At 46.4% G+C, this 19,308-nt stretch overlaps 1 protein-coding gene across 8 annotated transcripts in view; it reads right to left on the reverse strand.

Annotated features, from left to right (window-relative positions):
* The window catches only part of IFT172 (intraflagellar transport 172), a 50,762-nt gene that overhangs the window by 13,088 nt on the left and 18,366 nt on the right, over positions 1-19,308 (reverse strand). For all 8 annotated transcript variants that reach the window (XR_009958056.1, XR_009958058.1, XR_009958057.1 and 5 more), the window contains 19 exons: positions 17,584-17,637; positions 15,914-16,017; positions 15,180-15,265; positions 14,565-14,677; positions 11,007-11,174; positions 10,559-10,695; positions 9,631-9,738; positions 9,015-9,099; positions 8,602-8,694; positions 8,187-8,264; positions 7,030-7,278; positions 5,026-5,104; positions 3,715-3,835; positions 3,143-3,287; positions 2,981-3,070; positions 2,473-2,570; positions 1,359-1,494; positions 1,164-1,280; positions 704-846 (listed from right to left, as the gene is read on the reverse strand). Coding sequence is in view for 5 of the 8 variants with exons in the window: in XM_062573396.1 (XP_062429380.1) it covers positions 704-846; positions 1,164-1,280; positions 1,359-1,494; positions 2,473-2,570; positions 2,981-3,070; positions 3,143-3,287; positions 3,715-3,835; positions 5,026-5,104; positions 7,030-7,278; positions 8,187-8,264; positions 8,602-8,694; positions 9,015-9,099; positions 9,631-9,738; positions 10,559-10,695; positions 11,007-11,174; positions 14,565-14,677; positions 15,180-15,265; positions 15,914-16,017; positions 17,584-17,637 (2,204 nt within the window). In the remaining 3 variants the exon portion in view is untranslated. The remainder of the gene's footprint in view (positions 1-703; positions 847-1,163; positions 1,281-1,358; positions 1,495-2,472; positions 2,571-2,980; positions 3,071-3,142; positions 3,288-3,714; positions 3,836-5,025; positions 5,105-7,029; positions 7,279-8,186; positions 8,265-8,601; positions 8,695-9,014; positions 9,100-9,630; positions 9,739-10,558; positions 10,696-11,006; positions 11,175-14,564; positions 14,678-15,179; positions 15,266-15,913; positions 16,018-17,583; positions 17,638-19,308) is intronic.

Genomic DNA, 19,308 nt, shown 5'->3' on the forward strand with positions numbered 1-19,308 from the left:
AGTGAAAGAGAAAGTGGGATGAGAACAGGACAAGGTGCTGTAAGCGTGTGCCTTCATTAAGATCAAGACATCAAGTACAGCAAAGACACCGGCAGAGAGAAGAAGGGAAGTCAGAGGGTCCCAAGTGAGTGGGCACTGCCCATTTCCCCTTCTCCTGACCAGAGGACAGGAGTTGTTATAGTTCCTGCTAAGAAGATTCAGCTCCTTCACGTCTGTTGTTAGTTCCAGAAGCCCTTGACTCAACCCTAAGTGGTGGTCACGAGGCCCCCAGGAGCACGGTGAAGTGGGAGAGCTGTAGGGGAGTAGCAGTGAACGGCAGTGCATATGGCTGGGCAGGTACAGAGTGGGACCAAACCTCTTTTGGCAGGCAGCTGCTTATGATGACATGAGGAAGACACCCTCCCCCTCCCCCTCCGCCAGTGTTCAGAGGCTCTTACAAGGCCGCCCTACTCAGGGTAAAGGGCAAATTGCTTTTGCCTGTCCAGATCAGATTTTATACTCATGAAACTAACAAGTGGACAGGACTTATCTGGTAATTCCTCTGTGCCAAGGAAGCAGACTATCTGTGTGAGGAAGTACAGGTAAGGAGGGATAACATGCCATATGCTGAACCTGCAGCTGCCATGTATATACATACATTTTGGGTTGTCCTTTCTTCCTTGGGCAGTTGGAAGAGGAGTGCTGGGCTTATGGACTTGCTTACCCACTGTCTGCTGCATGGTCAATGGCCATCTCCAGAAGTCCAAATTTACTGAGGAGTTTCACAGCTGCCTCTCCACCAAGGCTCTTTGCCCACATATAGGCCACATGCTTATAGGAGTTTGCCCCGCCATGTGCTTTGGCCACCTACCCAAAAAAAAAAAAAAAGAAAACTGAAGGACTCAATGCATCTACCGTGCTCTGCAGTAGTTAGTAGCAGAGCATCGCCTAGAGGAAGGCAGTGCTGTGGAGTGGCTAACAGTCTAGCACTGCTTTTGGGGTGCAATGCTGCAGAGCAGTTAGGAGCAGGGCAGTAGCACAAGCTCCAGTGCTGTGCCACCTGCTGAAGCTAAATAGTGTACTTCACCTCTTCAAATTTTATAGTGAATAGAGCAATTCCTACTGGTACCCTACAGTCAAATCCTGGCCCCTGAGAGGTGGGATAGCTGTGAAGTTATTATTACCCTGTAAGCTTCATCCCACATGTCATTCATTCTGTACATGTTTACTGTGGCTTTCCAGTCCTTAGCTTCTAGGTAGTGGTACTCAGCCTCCTGTAAACGTCCCTCTGCCTCCAGCTCCTGCAGTAAGAGACAAAGAGTTAGTGACACTTTTGTCCCTGTTTGGCCTAGCTGATCCCTTGTATGACTTGTGCTCACCTTGCCCAGGTGCAGGTGAGTATCACTCAGTAAGTCCTTGTGGTATTTGGCTACCAGGCAAACCATTTCTTCATACATCTTAAACTTCTTGTACATGGTGATGGCCAAATCAGGTTCATCTATGGTGATATACAGCCTGGGAACACAAGCATGTTCATGTGGTTCAGCTGAGGGTATGATCACTCCAAGCAGTCCCTCTACATTCTGCCCAACTGGGACAGAACCCTGGGCACATTGCCAAAAGGCATGACTGTGTGCAGCCTGACTACATCCATACTCATCAACCTGTGTTCTGACCTAGAGGGAGCCCCTGGGCTTGTGATCTATTCTCATCTTGGCCTCCCACCTGAGGCTATCAGTCCATTTGGGATGGCAACTTGGCAATGTCAGTAAAACTTCCTCATACAGGCCACCAGAAAGATTAAACCCACTGTGACCTTACCACCTGTAATGCCTCCTCTCATGTGCTGGGCATCCTTGAGATCAGGTACCAGATACACAGCTTTGTTTGCCCCTGTGCATGCTAACCTTATTGCATTGTTTAAATAACCTAGTACTGACAATACCACACATCTCAATGGAAAACATTTTACTTTACGTATCTGATCCTGAGCTGACCATGCTAGATCAGATGTAGTACCCTGCACCAGGGAAAAGCCTTGCCACATTTCTGCTGCTACACAGACAGCTATGCCCCAACTGGATCTCTTTCGTATTCTGCTAGTCAGAGATTGTCAGCTCCGCCACCCTGGGGCTTGTTGAAGGCAGCTGGCCCTTTCCTTCCCCCTCTAGCCCACCTGACCTCTGGGGCTCCTATTGTGTGGCCCTAACACCATCCCCCACTCCTACCTCCAGCCCCAGGTCTCCCATGACATGTCCCTTTCCCAGTTCCCTGTCCTAACTCTTGCTCTATATCTCCTTAGATACCTTAATATCTCAGTGAGTTCTCTTCCTAGAAACTTTTCTTAAAGTATCAGCAGGAGGTATCTGAGTGTGCAGAGAATACTTCTCACCTTCCAAGCCCTAGCTCCAAACTCCACTCCCACACCAGGAAAGAGCTCCTTGCTACAGCCAGATTCTCAGGGTGCAATCTTGGTACAAGGGAGATCCTTACCTCTCTGCTTCTTTGTACTTGCCCTGCTTCTCCATTTCTTGAGCCTGGGTTATATAGAGCACAGACACATCTTCCTGATTCATACACCTGATTGCCAGCTGCCAAGAGGAAAATACATGCAACAACTCCAGCACACTGTACAGCAATGTTATGACACAGTGACCTGTCTCATCTCCAATCTCCATCTCACTGTAGGTATCTATGCTACAGCCTCTGCAGAGAATGAGCAGTCATTTGTCACTGTGATCAAAGCATGCAGAATCAAGTCCCTTGGAGAGTACTATTTATGACAGAGGTACACCCACATGCGGCTGCTGAAGCAGAGGGGGCCAAAGACAGGATGTAGGGGCTGATCTCTTGCTGGCTGCTAGATGTCCCTGCACTCATCCTTTGGGAAGGGGCTTGCTGCTCAGGTGTTAGGGCAAAAGGCACCACCACTTCCTGATGGAAGACACTGCACCACTCAAAAGCAAGTGAGGTCTGCAGAAGCTCTTGCTTCTGACACTACCTTGTGAGCCTGTTCCCAGAGCCCAGCCTGTGTGTACATGTCAATGGCCTCCTTGGTCTGGTCTCCTTTGATGTATAGCTCCTCTGCAACCTGTGAGGGGACAACCACGGTTAGCAGTCCTAAGAGATCCAGAGAAGTGATGACTCTACTCTGTGGTCTCACCTGATACTCTTGCAAGGCTGCATAGTGCTGGGCGATTTTGAGATAATATTTGGCTGCTATCTGTTTGTCCTGCAAGTCCAAAATGTAGATAGCCTTCTTCCATTGCCGGGCTCCCAAGGCTGCCTCAATGGCTTTAATGGAGCACCTAGCATCAGAAACAACTCTTTACAGCCAGCCAACACCTGTCAGCTGCCAGCTGTGCTAAGCCAGGGAGACCAAAGTGAGCTGCTGCTTTAATATTCTTCCTTCAGTTGGAGCAACAAGACAGAGCTGAATAACTTCACAGTATCAGCAGAGAGTAAAGGTCTGGAGCACTGACAGAGCTAAAGGGAAAGAACGAAGAACGAAGACAGCATGGGACAATGGATTAGGACTGAGACACCTTGATAGAGCTGTGGAGAGAAATCTATGGTCGGGCTAGCAGAGACTGCACGTATTAGGGGCACTGGCAAAGCTAAGATGAGGGGGCTTACTCAGCATCAAATAGCCATGTTGATTTAAACAAACTAGATCAACTTCATGGCCTGCCAGATTATACTGCTGCTGGTTATACAGCCATCACATGCACCAACCTGGCTTCAATATAATGGTTAATGGCAGCATCCAGCTGTTTCTGCTGCACCAGATGGTCTCCCCAGGTCTCCTCCAGCTTCACAACTTCTGCAGGAAATGCCAGACGAGCCAGCTCCACCGCTGTAAGGGGACATGATGGCTGTTATGCTGAATGAAGCAGAGCTGTGAGATGCATATGGGCCTCACTGGGGGCAGGGGGAGAAACTGTCTAAACCACTCCAGCTCCAGCAGGGCAGCCTAGCAATCTGCCATTCAGAGAGACATGGACAGGCTGGAGAGTTGGCCAAAAGGAACTTCATTAGGTTCAACTAGGGCAAGTGCAGAGTTCTGCACCTAGGGAAAATTAACCCTAGGCACCAGTACAAGCTGGGGGCTGACCTTCTGGAGAGCAGCTCTGCAGAGGAGGACCTGGGAGTGCTGATGGATGACAAGTTGACCATGAGCCAGCAATGTGCCCTTGTGGCCAAGAAAGCCAAGGGTCTGCTGGGGTGCATTAGGAAGACTGTTGCCAGCAGGCCGAGGAAGGTGATCCTGCTCCTCTACTCAGCCCTGGGGAGGCCTCAAGTACTGCGTCCAGTTCTGGGCTCCCCAGGACAAGAGAGACATGGAGCTACTGGGGAGAGTCCGGTGTAGGGCTACGAAGATGATCAGAGGGCTGGAGCATCTGCCCTATGAGGAATGGCTGTGAGAGCTGGGCCTCTTCAGCCTGGGGAAGAGAAGACTGAGGGGGGATCTTATTAATGTGTATAAGTACGTGAAGGGAGGGTGTCAAGGGGACGGGGACAAACTTTTCAGTTGTCCCGTGTGACAGGACAAGAGGCAATGGGTAGAAGTTGAAGCACAGGAAGTTCCGCCTGAACATGAGGGGGAATTTCTTCACTGTGAGAGTGACAGAGTACTGGAAGAAGTTGCCCAGAGAGGTTGTGGAGTCTCCTTTTCTGGAGATATTCAAGGCCTGCCTGGATGCAACTCTGTCTAACATGCTCTAGGTGACCCTGCTTGAGCAGGGAGGTTGGCCTAGATGATCTCCGGAGGTCCCTTCCAACATTACTATGATTCTATGATCCAGACTCTGTGGGAAGCCAGACCAAACCCATGCTGGTGCAGTCACGATCAAGGCCTTTGGAAGATGATCCTGTCCCGGGGCTTTGCCTGTAGGTACAACTATGTGAGAATCCATATGCTGAATGAGGTGATGTATGGAAGCTTCAGAACAACTAGGGATCCAGTGTAATAGCTCATGTTGCTAGCAGGCCAGAGTATCTGGGCTCCTGCTGGGGACAGGGTGGGGGACATATTTAGCACAGTACCTTTCAGGAAGGCATTGCCCTTGCAATAGCACTCCAGAGCCTTCCGTGGGTTCCCAACCTTCTCAAACAGGTCTCCAGCCTAATGACAAATACATGCTGTCAGTTTCCAGAGCAACTGTATCCTCATACCATCATGTACCTTTCCAGCCCCACATACAGTTGTCGATCCCATCAGACCATCCCTACCCACAGAGACTTCTCCATCAGTTACGACTTCTCCACTAACCAACAGCACGGGGATAAAGGGAACTTCATGGAAAGACCGCATGCACTGAGACCACTGTGCTCTCTGTTGGCCCACATGCCCCAAGCGTTTTTCTGGAGTCTCATCTTCTAATAAGATAGAATTTTTTGAGACCTCTCTTCTCTTTGCACAGTGATTGGTGCAATGACAACCTGGTCTGTGACCAAGGCCACTAGGTGCTCAGTTATGCAGATAATCACACTGGATCCCTAGGAATAAGCAGGGAATGGAGAGCCTCAGCTGTTTGTAGCAGGAAGTTTTGACCCTGTAGGAAACAGTGTTGGTCAACAGGATGGGATGGAGCTCAAAATTTGTAGAAGTTAGAATATAACATAAGAAAGGTCATCCTGAAGACTAAAGATTCAGTTCCTTCAGCATTTTAATAATGGCTAAAGGACAAGTCTAGGGAAAGAATATAAGAATGGAACAGCTATACAACAGCCTTTCCTCCATTATATCTATCCACTTCTGATAATCTGTGTTGCAGAGACTTCCTGAGTTCGTATCATGATGCCCCCACATCATCATATTTAATGGCTTTTGACAGACTTCTATGATTTGTTTGATCACTTTTGGACTATATATGCTTTTGGTATCAAAATATCTTGCAGGAATGAGTTCCACAATTACTTTTTAAACTGAAGACTTAAGGAAAGGTGGCTGATTTGGAAGAGCCTAAAATTCTCAAGTCAAATGAAATTGTCAAAAATGCCCATATCCTTAAGTAAAGGACAGAATAAAAATTGACAGACTGCAAACAGAGACTGTGAATAGAGCTCTCAATCTCATTTAAGGTTATATGAGCCTGAGAAAATGTAATTTAAACAGGTCACATAAAATAACAAGTAAAGGGATGTACTTTTTTGCATAATGCATAACTGGACTGGGTAACTTGCAGCCAATGTTTGAGATGCCAAAAGTACAGATGGTTCAAACAGTAACTGGACAAACTCATGAAGTAAAATCCATTCAGAGCTCTTAAATGTAAAAATAAAACTTTTAATTCAGGTAGTCTGTAATTTGCAGACTAACTGAAACAGTAGAAGTATACTAGGGGAAGTACCATCACATATTTGCCTTCCTTGTTCTTTTTACTCCTTTCTTAAACATCTGCAAGAGGCCGCTGCTGGCCAGGATACCAAGCTGTACACTTACAGATTCAGCACTGCTTTCTTACATTTACATAAGTATGTGCTGTGTGAAAAAACATCTTTTTATTTAAAACTGTCATCTAACAGTAGTTGCCTATTTCTTGTGTTATTAGACACAGAACAATCACTCTCCTTCTCTATCATATTCATGGTTTTACAGATTGTCTTCATAAGCTCCTCTGTTTCTCTTCCTTCTTTTTTTCTGTTTAGACTATCCTCATATGCAAGTTGTAGCATCATTTCTTATTCTACTGTGAAGAAGTACTGTAGATTTTCACAGTGCTATGTTTTCTATTCGATTAGCAGCTCCCTTCTTGTTGGTTCCCACCTTCCCAGGGGACACCTCAACTATTGCTGAACATCCAGCTGATGTTTCAGAGATGTATCATTAATGACTTGTGGTCTTTTCCCTGACCTAGTAATAGGAATTCTAGAGCTTACTTTTGTATGACAGATGTAGTCTGGATTTCCTCCCACGTGTTATCTGTGCATTTATCAAGACAGAATTACATCAACTACTTTCCAGCCCAGTCCCCCTGTACATTGCAGAGGCAGAAGATGCGGTAAGAAGCTTGACATCACTAAAGCCCTGTGGGATGGTCCACTCACCTGTTCATATAATTCCCCTTTGATCAATGCTGTGGAGATCCTATTGATGACATCCCCGTTGGTCAGGAGCTCATCCCTGCTCATGGCCAGCCGTGCCGCCTTGGCTGGCAGCCCTGCTCGCAGGTATAGGCTGATGGCTGCCAGGTAGTCTCCCTGTCCCTCCTGGACCTCCCCAGCCTTCTCCTCCTGCTGCGTATCCAGCAGCCACTGGTAATAGCCCTTACGCAGCTTATCCAGCATTGGGTGTCCCTGTTGAGAAATGCAGCATTGGTTGACCTGGGCAAGGCAGGAGGTTGTCTTGCTTTTCCTACAGGCTCTGAACAGCTCCTGGCACCAGCCTCACTGCTGCTCAGTTACAGTAAGCAACTGCAGTTAGCAGAAACCACAATGCTAGCCCTGTACCACTGCACCATTTGTTCTCTTCTGAAGCCTTGGTTACTCTTAAATGAACCTTAGTAGCTTTCTCCCTCACTATTCACCCAGGTCTGTACTTCCACCAAAAGCAATCTCCCCTTATGTTCCTTTTCTATCATCTTAGACTTTTCCAGATCCTTCTCTGTTTCATTCCTTGGCTGTGAGATGCAAGAATCACTGACCTTCTTTCTGTGCCATGTTTGTGCGCAACTCTGGCTAAGGCAATCCTGTCTGGACCACAGCTCTGAGGCACCTTGGCCCATGTAACACTGCATTCTAGGAAACAAAAGCTTTGGATTGGACCAAAGATCCATCTACCCCTAAATCCTGTCATTCTAACAGCTGCCTTGTTGAATGTAGCATTTGCTGTGTTTTAGGGGCATCGGGGATATCCATCACACTTCCTTTTAAGTATTGTAGTTGTCTCTCACACTGAAGCCTCCACAGTTGCACCTTGTTCTCCCATTCCTATCACCTGCTCTGGATTCTGATCCCTCTTTCTGATAGTGTGGCACCCTCACTCCTCCAGCAGTAAAGGCTGTTTCACGCAATAATCCCACCAGCTGCATCTGAATTAGATGGGGGACCTTCAGGGCACGCTCAGAGTTTCTTTGGGAGTCCCTCCAAGGAGAAGTGAGGTCGTGATAAGGCAGATGAAGAACACCCAGACCTTGATAGGACTTCCAGCTGGAACACTTATCAAGCAAGCTTAGCTCATGGTCCAGTGTAGGAATACTCTATACCTTGGCCTCGGCGACCACAATGCATTCATCCCACATGTGCAGCTCCTGATACATATCCATGGCCTCCTCTGTGGCGTTCTGTGTCAGAAAGCAGAGTGTCAACCTGGGTAAGTCTCTGTTTAGCAGACACATTGCCATGAGGCTCCCACAGTGGGCAGGGTTAGATGTGCAGAAAACACTTGAACAAATAGACCATCCCCTTTACATGGATATACATCCTTCCCTTATCCCCCTCCCTGTACCTCAAGGCAATCCTACACCAGGAACAAGCACTCTCTCCTTCTCCTCCAGGGCATAAAATCATCTACCAGGAATAAGCAACCTTTTCCCTCTCTGTTCTTTTTCACATCAGAGCACAAATTTTACTGCCTACAAATAAATGAGACCTTTTCTGCTCCTGGTCCCCTTTACTCACTTGTTCCAGGAAGATCATCTCTGCCAGCTTGTAGTTCTTCTCTAGCATGGCCAAGCGGGCACGCACCAGGTAATGGTCTGTGCCATCCCCGCCCTACGAACAACCATAGTTAGCTCGATTGGTTTGTAGGGGTCAAAGAATGGGCTCTGGATTTGCTACAAGGGAGATGATCGCTGGTGGAGTCTGTGTCATTACAGAAACTGTAGATAGATGGAAAGTGACAAGATAGGAGCAACACTGAAATGACTAGCCAAAAGAGGGACCTGAAAGGCCTGGACGAATAACTATGTCAGCAGTTCTTACGTGACAAGGTCCTGGTCTGTAGCAGTGTACTGGAGGACACAGAAGACAGTGTGTATGCAAGTGATTGCAGGGAAGTGGCTGCCCTGCACAGCAGACAGAGTTTGACTCACGTGCTCTCGAGCTGCCTGGTCTGCAATGGCATTGGTTTCATGTAGAAATCGAGCTTTTGCTATGTTGCCCAAAGCTGCAAAGCACCTGGGAAGAGCAAGGCAGATAATTGCCAGCTGGGGTTCATTACCTACCTTTAGTCTCAGAAAGAAAAATCGAAGTCTGAGCAGCAGTCCCAGCAATGTGAGATGGAGAGGTGCAGTAGTGCCACTTTATGAGAAAATTTTGCCAAGACCCATGTTCAGATCTACCTTTTAGCCCTGCTCTGTGGGAGAAGCTATGGACACGAACAATATCCATGCTTCACTCTCTTAGGTTTCAGAACTCCTCTGACCTTGCCCATGTCTGTCTGCTCCCTGCAGCCTCGCTATGCACTACTTTGTGTTGCAAAAATTTATGCTACAGAGTGATGTCTACCTGTCCCTAGTTCTATTGCTAGTGTCTAGGATGAAAGGACAAAGTCATTGCCTGGAACAGAGAATGCTCCATTCTCAAATGCAGGGAATCTTCCAGGCCACACAAAAAAGTCACATCCTTAGTTAGACCCTGTCTTCTGTGAAGGATCCAGAAAAGAGAGTATTTAACCCAATAGAAAGAAGTTTTGACTCCTTCCTGTACCTCTCTGCAATGTGCAGCTGTCTAGCTTCCAAAGCTAGTCTGCTTAGGGTCTTCCACATGGCTTCAGTCTCCGTGGACATTTCCAGGGTCTCCAAAAATGCAGTAGCCCTTAAGATAGAGAAATTTGCAGATTTTCAATAACAGAAAAAAGAGCTCTCTGAAGGAAAAAAATAGGTTGAGACAGGAGCCTCCAAAGAACTGCACTGAAAACAAATGAAGCTGGATGTGACCAGTTCTGATTGTATAGCACAGGGCCTGCCATATCAGGGAGAAACTCAGTTATCTAAGAGCTCCCTATCTGTCTTAAGTTACTTAGAGATATGTGGTCACCAGAAGGCCGAACCATAGTGGGGCAAATCTGAAGTGTCCAGTCTGAGGCATGTCCCCAGTGCAGAAAAGTCTTTCAAGAGGCATTAATGCTGCGAACATGTGAATTTTTCTTCCCTGGTCAATTTTAAAGCCAGGTAACAATGTCAACCCTATCCAGGTGCCTATCATGACTACTTCAGACAGCCAGCTTTTACTCTGCACAAGCAGGCCAGCTCCTGTTTCCACTCAACTGTCATCATCCTTGGAAGGGCAGCAGCATGAGCACTGGAGCACCATTCCACATCTGGCTGCTACTGAAGATACACTTATTTACTGCAGTGAGTAAAAACTGCCTGCAGTGAATTTCTGTCAGTGTCAGTGGGACAAGACTGGCCAGACTCTTGTCTGAAACCATGGAGCTCTGGGGACGACAGAGCAGAATATTCACTCTTGAAGGAATCTGCTGCACATTATGACCAAACATAGCATGAACACCATGCTCAGAGCCTAAACTTCAACTCTGCTTGTAAAGACCTGCTGGTGTGGTTTGCTGACCCTCAGGCATCTGTTACATGAAGTAGACTAGTTGCCATCATAATGTGGTGTATCTAACACTTACCTGTGGTAATCCTCATCATCAATGGCAGTTCCAAACTCTATAAGGCCTTCATCCAGAGTATAGGACACAGTGTTAACACCTTCAGTTACTATCACTTCAGTCTTCCCATCATTTCTTTCCAAGTCTACAATATCCCCCTGAAAAGAATATCAGCTATCAGCTCTGGTGAGTTAAAGTTTTGCTGAAGGAGCTCACACCTTGCCAACATCGTCCTTATCTCAACAGAGGGAATAAAAAAGCCATGGAGTAGCTCCTTGCTGGAGAACTTATCTCCAGGTTCTGCCATAGATTTCTGCCATAGAGTTGACAGATAGACTCATATTCTGTCCAGGAGAAACTCAGTTCCCTCCCTTCTCCCTTTCACAATACAACCCTCCCTAATCCCACACCTGTGACCAAGAAGTAACAGAAAATACTGCTGCAGAAACCAAAGTCTCCAGATTTTTACCTTCAGAGGAAACATGGTGACTCGCTCTGGAGCATCGATGTTATACCAGATGCAGAGGCTGTTTCTGTTCTGAGCCACCACCACATCACTGCCTGGAACCCACTGCACATAGGAGCAATAGTTCAAAATAGTAGTCTTGGTGCTTCTTTCAATGTCAAAGAGCTGCAACTAGATAGGGAAAGAGGAGAAAAAGACTCAGCTGGGCCCATGACTGGGCTGTTTGCTCACAGAAACATGGCAGGAATGTCCTGGCAGATATTACCTGCCAGGAATCAGACTTCTTCAAGATGTGCAGCTCAAACTTCCACACTGTTAGTATTTATACATGTCATATTTCAAGACTTAAGACTTTTTTTTTCACCCTTGCAATATTTTAATCAGCATGCTCAGATCCTGCTTTCCTTGTGCTAAGCATAAACATATAAATCAGAATATGTCTCATGCTACTTCAGCTCCCTCTCAGTTGAAGAGTTGCAATGAAACAGCATCTCAGGATGGACTCTAAAGGACAAGAAAAGGAACAGATTTTGATACGGACTACATGGTCAAAGACCTCTATTAATGGATAAGTATCATCTTGTTCTGTATCAGTTTATAATCATGTTGTGAATATCTTCAGGCACACTCATGGTTCCCAGGAGAAGGGTCTCTTGCACACTTCATGCAAAGGCAGTCCTGGGCTGACCTGTCCATCCTAAGCAGCATGAACTACTGCTAATAAGGTGAGAGAGTGTCTGTTTGTAAAATACACAGTCCTGAACCAAGCTTGGTAACTTGGAAGATGTAACCTGACAATTTATAACAAAGATATATGATACCTTCTGACTTAAAAGTGCTAGGCTGTGTCTGCTCCTCCTCATAATTGTCTTCACCTAGCAAATATGAGAAAAAGAAGATGAAAGAGAACTTCACTGGGACTCAGGATATGCCACAGGCAGAAGAGAAGGCAGTCCCCATGATTGTCTGTACTGAACTGGTCAGAGAAAGATGTGCAGACGTAGCTTAGGAGAATCATGTACTGTCTGATCTGGACTGGTGGCAACGTTTGCTGAAGGGGCGGGTAATGGATCTCTCCTGATGACAGGTCTGAAAAGGAGCCTGAAGAGGCAACAGCAGTCTTGGTGATGCCACTGAGATTCTTGTTGAGATAGTAAATTAGAGGATCAAAATGTAAACTGAGGAAGAATGCAGAAATAAATATAAAAAAGTATGCTGCTGGGAAAGTTCTCTGTTCTCACATGGAAGAACATACATAGCCTTGTGGCAACGTACCTACCACAAATAGAAGCTTGTTTCATCTGTTACAGGTTGCAATCACTGTTAACACCTTTCTGAAGACAATTAGTGCAGCAAAGCCCAAATAGAAGCCCTTGGTATTCGTAATGATCCAGCTGTGAAAGAAGAAAAAACTATTTCCTGTGTGATGCTCTTAGGAATATGTGAAAATGGTATCCTAAAGATCTGTACACATGGGACAATTCTCTTCCTGAGAGTCAAGAGGATCTTGGTTAGAGATCCTCTTGCATGCTAATGCAGATGCAGGCATTATGTTTTCTACAAATCCAGGTTAGGCTGTTCCTTCTATTTCTCTGGAATCACAAAGTATGTGAACGAGCCCCTGTCCTGTGCGGGCCTGGAACCAGAATTACAGCCTTTGTGCAAGAAAGCCTACCTTTTACACACTTTGTTAGAGAAGTCTGCATGGTAAAGAGTTTGTGAGGCAGTAGATATATGAACTGGAATCTTTGGCTACAAAGTTAAGCACACAGGTTGCTATCTGACAAGCTTGTCAGCAATGAATCAGGCTGTTTATAAGCGGTAACAAGTAAACAGGTATCTAAGGGGAGATCTGTGATTTCCAGGCAAGAGGGTGTCTTTGCATCCCTAAAATCTATGACGTAGTCTTAAGGGTCAGGCTATCAAAAATGACATAAAAACAGCTCAGCAAAGAAGCCTGGGCTCCTGCCTGAAACACAATGGGTGAAGCCACAGTTTCTTGAGATGAGGACAGCCAGAGTGGAAACATTCTACTGCAGACTGACAGTCTCCGGTGAGATTTGGACTCCAAAGCAATTAAAACTATCTTGTAATGAACTGCAGTGGTTACAGCCTGAGTCTGCCATGGCATCTGGGATACCTGCATAGAAGTTCTAGATGTGAACTATAACACTGTCAAGAAGGCCATGGTCTCTTCTCTGAAGACTGTGGTGACAAGAGGAGCAAATGAAGTCAAGCAATCAAGGGGCCTTACATTCATAATACTAAAGAGGGCTTGATAATGAGCTGAGTGGAACTGTAACAAAGTTGATAAATACATCTTCTTGGCTGCTGAGGTTCTTAAGCTGTATCTCTACAAGTAAACTCAACACAGCTGGGACATGAAGTGAGTACCCATAGATCATATAATCATACTGTGAAACCTGCTGTGATTTTGGGCGGTTTTGTCCTGGGCTAACTAGTACTGTCCCAGTCAATGTTCAGTCATAGTTTAGGAACTAATAGAAGCCAAGGGCCTTATCAGACAGGCTATTTGGTTGTGACTATGCTGTTTTGAAGAATCAGAGAGTTCATCCTACACACACAAGTTGAGCTGTTGCAGAGAACAGCTTTTTTTTTTTATTTACAAGTGTAAGTGCAACATTAGGTTCCTGATGATACTGATATTCACTCACTTGCCTCAGTTTCACAGCAGAAGAGTCTATTAGTTTTCAGAAGTGAAAAGATGGAGCAAGGTATCTAGCAACTAGCTTCCTATCTTACTACTGCTGAGTACAACTAATGAATTCACGGTTGGAACCACGCCTTCTGAGTCAGGCAGCACTGACTGGGTTTTTTAATTCCACGCTGAGCCATCTTCTTTAGGAGATCCTTTTGCAACTTTAGCTCCCAGTCTTTACTAATCGGCAGTTTAAAGAGTTGTTTTTCCAGTATGTGGCCTTCACCAAGGCAACAGAGGCACCTGAAAGTCCACCAAGATAATATATTTCTCAGAGATGGTGTCAGGTTGGAAAGCTATTTTAGGAGAGCAAAATATTAAGTCTCAGTAGATGGGAAAGGAACTAGGACTGGTCAAGAGCAAAATTCAGAGAGGAGTGATATCAGAAGCAGCAGAATTTTGAGAATGAACTGAAAGGCAGTGATGATATCAGCAAACCTCTTACAAAGTGTTTGGTCTCAACTAGATTCTGTCTTGACCGGGCTGAATATGCTGTCCTTTACAAACATAGTGTCAGATGTACAGTGTCCTGGCATTCTGGAAGAGGTCTGCATGATTGAGAGGTAGTGTGCATTTTTATCCAAAGTGTGAACAGCTCTAGCTATAGCTTGACACTGAACATACAATGCTGCTAGCTCATGCAATCTGAACAGGTCTGCCTTCTTCAAATGAGTGGTCAAAAAGAGTACTCAGGATGAGTACCCTGTCCTCATGGCAGTACAGATTCCAGCACAGTAGCAGGAATTATGTGTTCTCCATCTTCCCTGCACTTGGGCATATCTGTCTTTCCCCTCCCCACACGCACCAGCTTGCCACACTCCCCCCAAATGTGTTTGCCTTACTCTCATTTTCTTATCCCTGAAGAGTAGCTTGTGGCCTGTTTCATTCAACTCCAGCCATTCAATCTTGCTGTCATGGCTGATGGTGCCAGCATTGTAGCCACCAACAAGGTCCACTTGAAAATGAAAGAAAAAAAAAGTGTAAGTACCTAATGTGGGACACCTGATGCTGTCCCATGTGGAACAGGTGTCTGGGACCTAACTGGGGCAGGATCCCATGGCAAACACACTGTGATGTGAAGGGTAGACTGCAATGACATTTTATCTTGGTACCTTACCAGCATCAGTAACTCCCTCCACCCTTCTGTGAGAATGCTAAGAGCACAGGCAGTGCATGCAGCAATATCATCACGCTGAACTGCACAGAACCTTAGGTCAAAGACACAGCCACAGATACCCCACAGCTGAGTCCACACCAGACACTTAACCTGCCAAAAGTAGGGCAGCCTGGGCTCTAGTGAGGCTCTGCCTGGCAGACTGAATACAAAGGGGCCTTTCAGGGATTGGCTGCTCGGCAGAGTGAATGCAAAGAGGGCCTTTAGGGATATGCTCTCTGGCAGAGTGAACACAAAGGAGTCACAGGCTGGGAAAATACAGGAGAGGGATGTTTACATTCACCTGTTGCTATTGTCTTGATGTCTATCAAATAAGCCAGTCTCTTGTTCGCCTCCACGCCTCTCTGCCGTCTTTCATTGATACGAACACTATTATTTGAAGGGAATGATGACTGTTAGCTTTACTACTCTCTAAATCCACAAGACTGAGTCCTGTCCTCTCCCCAAAGAATTACTTGCAGTTTCCCCAAGCACATGGAGGCTTTTGTAGTTTGCTGACCCAGTACTTAGAGCTGCCTCAACCAAGAGCAAAGCCTTCTGCTTCATGACTCTGAAAGCTACCTGAATGACCTATGTTTCCTCTTTAGGAAAGCCCACGGTCCTCACCTCCCTCCTCTTGAATAAGAAAATGCCATTTCAGAGGGACAGAGGAGGTCCCACTGGCATCTAGAGTCCCTGTTAATGCTGTCCTAGGGCCAGCAGGATGCACTGATGCCTGAGTATGTGCACAGGTGGTCCCTCTTCCATCAGTTGCCAAGTCAGGCTTCAGTAAGCATGTATCAGAGGAGAATAGCTTCGTGACCTTCTAGAACTTTACACCCCTTAAATGTAACCAAGTGATTAAACCCCACTATCAGACCCTGGCAGAAACAAGTTGCTCAGAGAACATTCGGTATTATGCCCTCAGGTCCCAGTGTCTGGGGGCTTTGTCCTAAAGAAAAGGCACTTCCAAGTAATGTCCAAGGTTGCTCTCAAAAAAATGCTTGTACTGGTCACACAAGCAGCCTTGACACTCACCTGACAAGATGAGGGTTCATGAACTCTGTGCGGACAGACCCCAGGATGTCATTGCTTCCATATTCCACTAATGTCAGCTCCCCAGCATTAAAGATCATGCAGACCTGAAAGAGAGAGGAGACTGCACTCTTACTGAAGAGCCAGGAGGCCTGTGGCTAGTGGCATCCCCCAGGGCTCAGGACTGGGTCCCATCCTGTTCAACTTCTTCATCAGTGACCTGGATGAGAGGACAGAGTGCCTCCTCAGCACGTTTGCTGATGCTACCAAGCTGGGACAAGCAGCTGACACACCTGAGGGCTGTGCTGCCATTCAGAGAGACCTGCACAGGTTGGAAAGCTGGGCGGAAAGGAACTTCATGAGGTTCAACTAGGGCAAGTGCAGAGTTCTGCACCTAGGGAAAATTAACCCTAGGCACCAGTACAAGCTGGGGGCTGACCTTCTGGAGAGCAGCTCTGCAGAGGAGGACCTGGGAGTGCTGATGGATGACAAGTTGACCATGAGCCAGCAATGTGCCCTTGTGGCCAAGAAAGCCAAGGGTCTGCTGGGGTGCATTAGAAAAACTGTTGCCAGCAGGTCGAGGAAAGTGATCCTGCCCTTCTACTCAGCCCTGGGGAGGCCTCATCTCGAGTACTGCGTCCAGTTCTGGGCTCCCCAGGACAAGAGAGACATGGAGCTACTGGGGAGAGTCCAGTATAGGGCTATGAAGATGATCAGAGGGCTGGAGCATCTGCCCTATGAGGAACAGCTGTGAGAGCTGGGCCTCTTCAGCCTGGGGAAGAGAAGACTGAGGGGGGATCTTATTAATGTGTATAAGTACGTGAAGGGAGGGTGTCAAGGGGACGGGGACAAACTCTTTTCAGTTGTCCCGTGTGACAGGACAAGAGGCAATGGGTAGAAGTTGAAGCACAGGAAGTTCTGCCTGAAGGTGAGGTGGAATTTCTTCACTGCGAGAGTGACAGAGTACTGGAAGAGGTTGCCCAGAGAGGTTGTGGAGTCTCCTTCTCTGGAGATATTCAAGGCCTGCCTGGATGCAACTCTGTCTAACATGCTCTAGGTGACCCTGCTGAGCAGGGAGGTTGGCCTAGACGATCTCCAGAGATCCCTTCCAACCTTACAGATTCTACAATTCTATGATTCCATCACCATATCTATCAGCATACCTATCAGCAACGTGTACAGAAAAGCATTCAGCTGCATATAAGCATAAATTCACACACTGTGAGATGAGCAAGGACTTGTCTTTCTGTGATGACTGCTAGCTTCTTTAGGGCTGGGAATTTTAGTCCTGTGCCAGTCAGTGCTGCAGAAGGAGCTAAGCTGTCATCCTGACAGCTATGAGCTGATACCTCAGCTCCTCCAGTTTTACCTGCTTTGCTAGACAGAGCAGGATTCCATCCAGGCAGCTAACACATCCTGTTTTCTGTAACTCTGACACCCATATTTTACTGCTCCTATCTCCTATAGGGGCATGAGTTACAGAGTCTTTATAGTGAGTTTGTTCTACACTTGGCATTTGGGAAAGGCAAATATGGAGAGGAAGCAGAACAGAATTTGCAGGGAGAGGATCAGTCCAGGAAACAGTTGAACAAGCATGGTTGACACTCTCCTCCCCAGTACACACACTGCTCTACTCACCTTTAAGGGGTAACATCGTGTCCCATCCAACTTACATTTTCATTGTCGAAGAAGAACTTCTCATTCCCTCCAGATCCTTGCCAGGCTACCTAAAAGGCAATGGCATGGAGTAAGCAAATGCCAGACTGGCATCTCTTGCAGAGGACCAAGTTGTAGGCCTCAGGGTCTACATTCCAGCTAGTTATCATAGAACCAGAAAATAGTTGAGGTTGGTAGAGACCTCTGAAAATCATCTAGGCCAACCTCCCTGCTCAAGCAGGGTCACCTAGAGCATGTGAGACAGGATCGCATCCAAGCAGGTTTTAAATATCTCCAGAGAAGAAGACTCTACAACCTCTCTGGGCAACCTCTTCCAGGGCTCTGTCACTCTCACAGTGAAGAAGTTCTTCATATTCAGGCAGAACTTCCTGTGTTTCAGTTTGTGCCCATTGCTTTTTGTCCTGTCACTTGGCACCACTGAAAAGAGTCCAGCCTCATTGTCTTGACACCCCCCCCTCCTCCGTTAAGGTATTTGTATACATTGACAAGATCCCCTCTCAGTCTTCTCCAAGCTAAACAGGCCTAGTTCTCGCAGCCTTTCCTTATAGGGGAGATGCTCCAGCCTTCTGATCATCTTTGTAGCCCTACGCTGGGCTCTTTCCAGTAGCTCCATGTCTCTCTTGCACCAGGGAGCCCAGAACTGGACTCAGTTATGTTATGTTTGTTATGTTATGTTATGTTAGTTATGGCTCATTAACTTCCTGCTAGCGCTCAGAGAAAACAGAAGGAATCCAATTCTTACTAAATCTCAGTTCTTAGGCTTAAAACCTCAACACTACTTGCAAGCAAACAAATCGTGCCTTTCTCTCAGCAGAACAGATAAGCCTGGCCTCTGCCTGTCAACTCCCAAGACAAAGAGCAAGAGTTACATTGCACAAGGGATCATGTTCCAGCAGTTTAGCTGTCAAAACAGTAAATCAGTCATTCTCAGTTTGCAAGTGCCCCACTTCTTTTTTTAGTAATCTCTCCTTTAAACTGCTGTCTTCTTTCTGCAGCATCTGATTGCCTTCTGGACAAGAGCCCTTTAGGTGACCAATATACTCCCTCTAGCCCACTCTTTCACAGGCACCTCTCTGCCCTCCTCCAGGCTACCTTTATGATAAAAAGCACCCCCACATCTCCTTTGTCTCAGTAAATCTATTCTGCAGAATAAGTGCTACCACTTGTTGGGGGCAGAATCTCCACATCTGGCTGAAACCTTTCTTTTTTATGTCCTTGTGTGGAGTCATGTTAGTAATGACTGATCGACGTAGTGCTAGTGAGAGACCAGCTGATCTGGCATTTTTGAAGAACACTAGATAATGCAATAGTTGCTGTGATGGCAACAGGCAAGTGGACAGAGAGGCAGAAAACTGAAAGCTAAAGCTGCAGCTATGCTTTTCCTCCTTGAGCAAGAGCTCCAAGTCACTGCTTCAATAAAGCTCCTGTGAGACAATAGATCGGCAAATGGAATACTCACAACCTTATTCTTTGTAAAAGGTACATATAGCTGTGCAAGCGAAAGAAAAGGTACATACAGCTGTGCATGATGGTGCAGAGAAACCTGTGATATTTAGTCTGTTTAGTCAAGATGGATTACCAAGCAGCATTATCCCCCAGTTCCAATCTGTAGTCAGGACCACAGCTAGCTCCAGGTAGAATTTAGCACAGTTAGCCTGATTAAAGGTGTATGTTATCTCTGTGAACCACGCAAAAGCATCCTAAGGCCTAGTTTATACTTT

Source organism: Rhea pennata, chromosome 3 (assembly GCF_028389875.1).
Source record: "Rhea pennata isolate bPtePen1 chromosome 3, bPtePen1.pri, whole genome shotgun sequence".
NCBI lineage: Eukaryota > Metazoa > Chordata > Aves > Rheiformes > Rheidae > Rhea > Rhea pennata.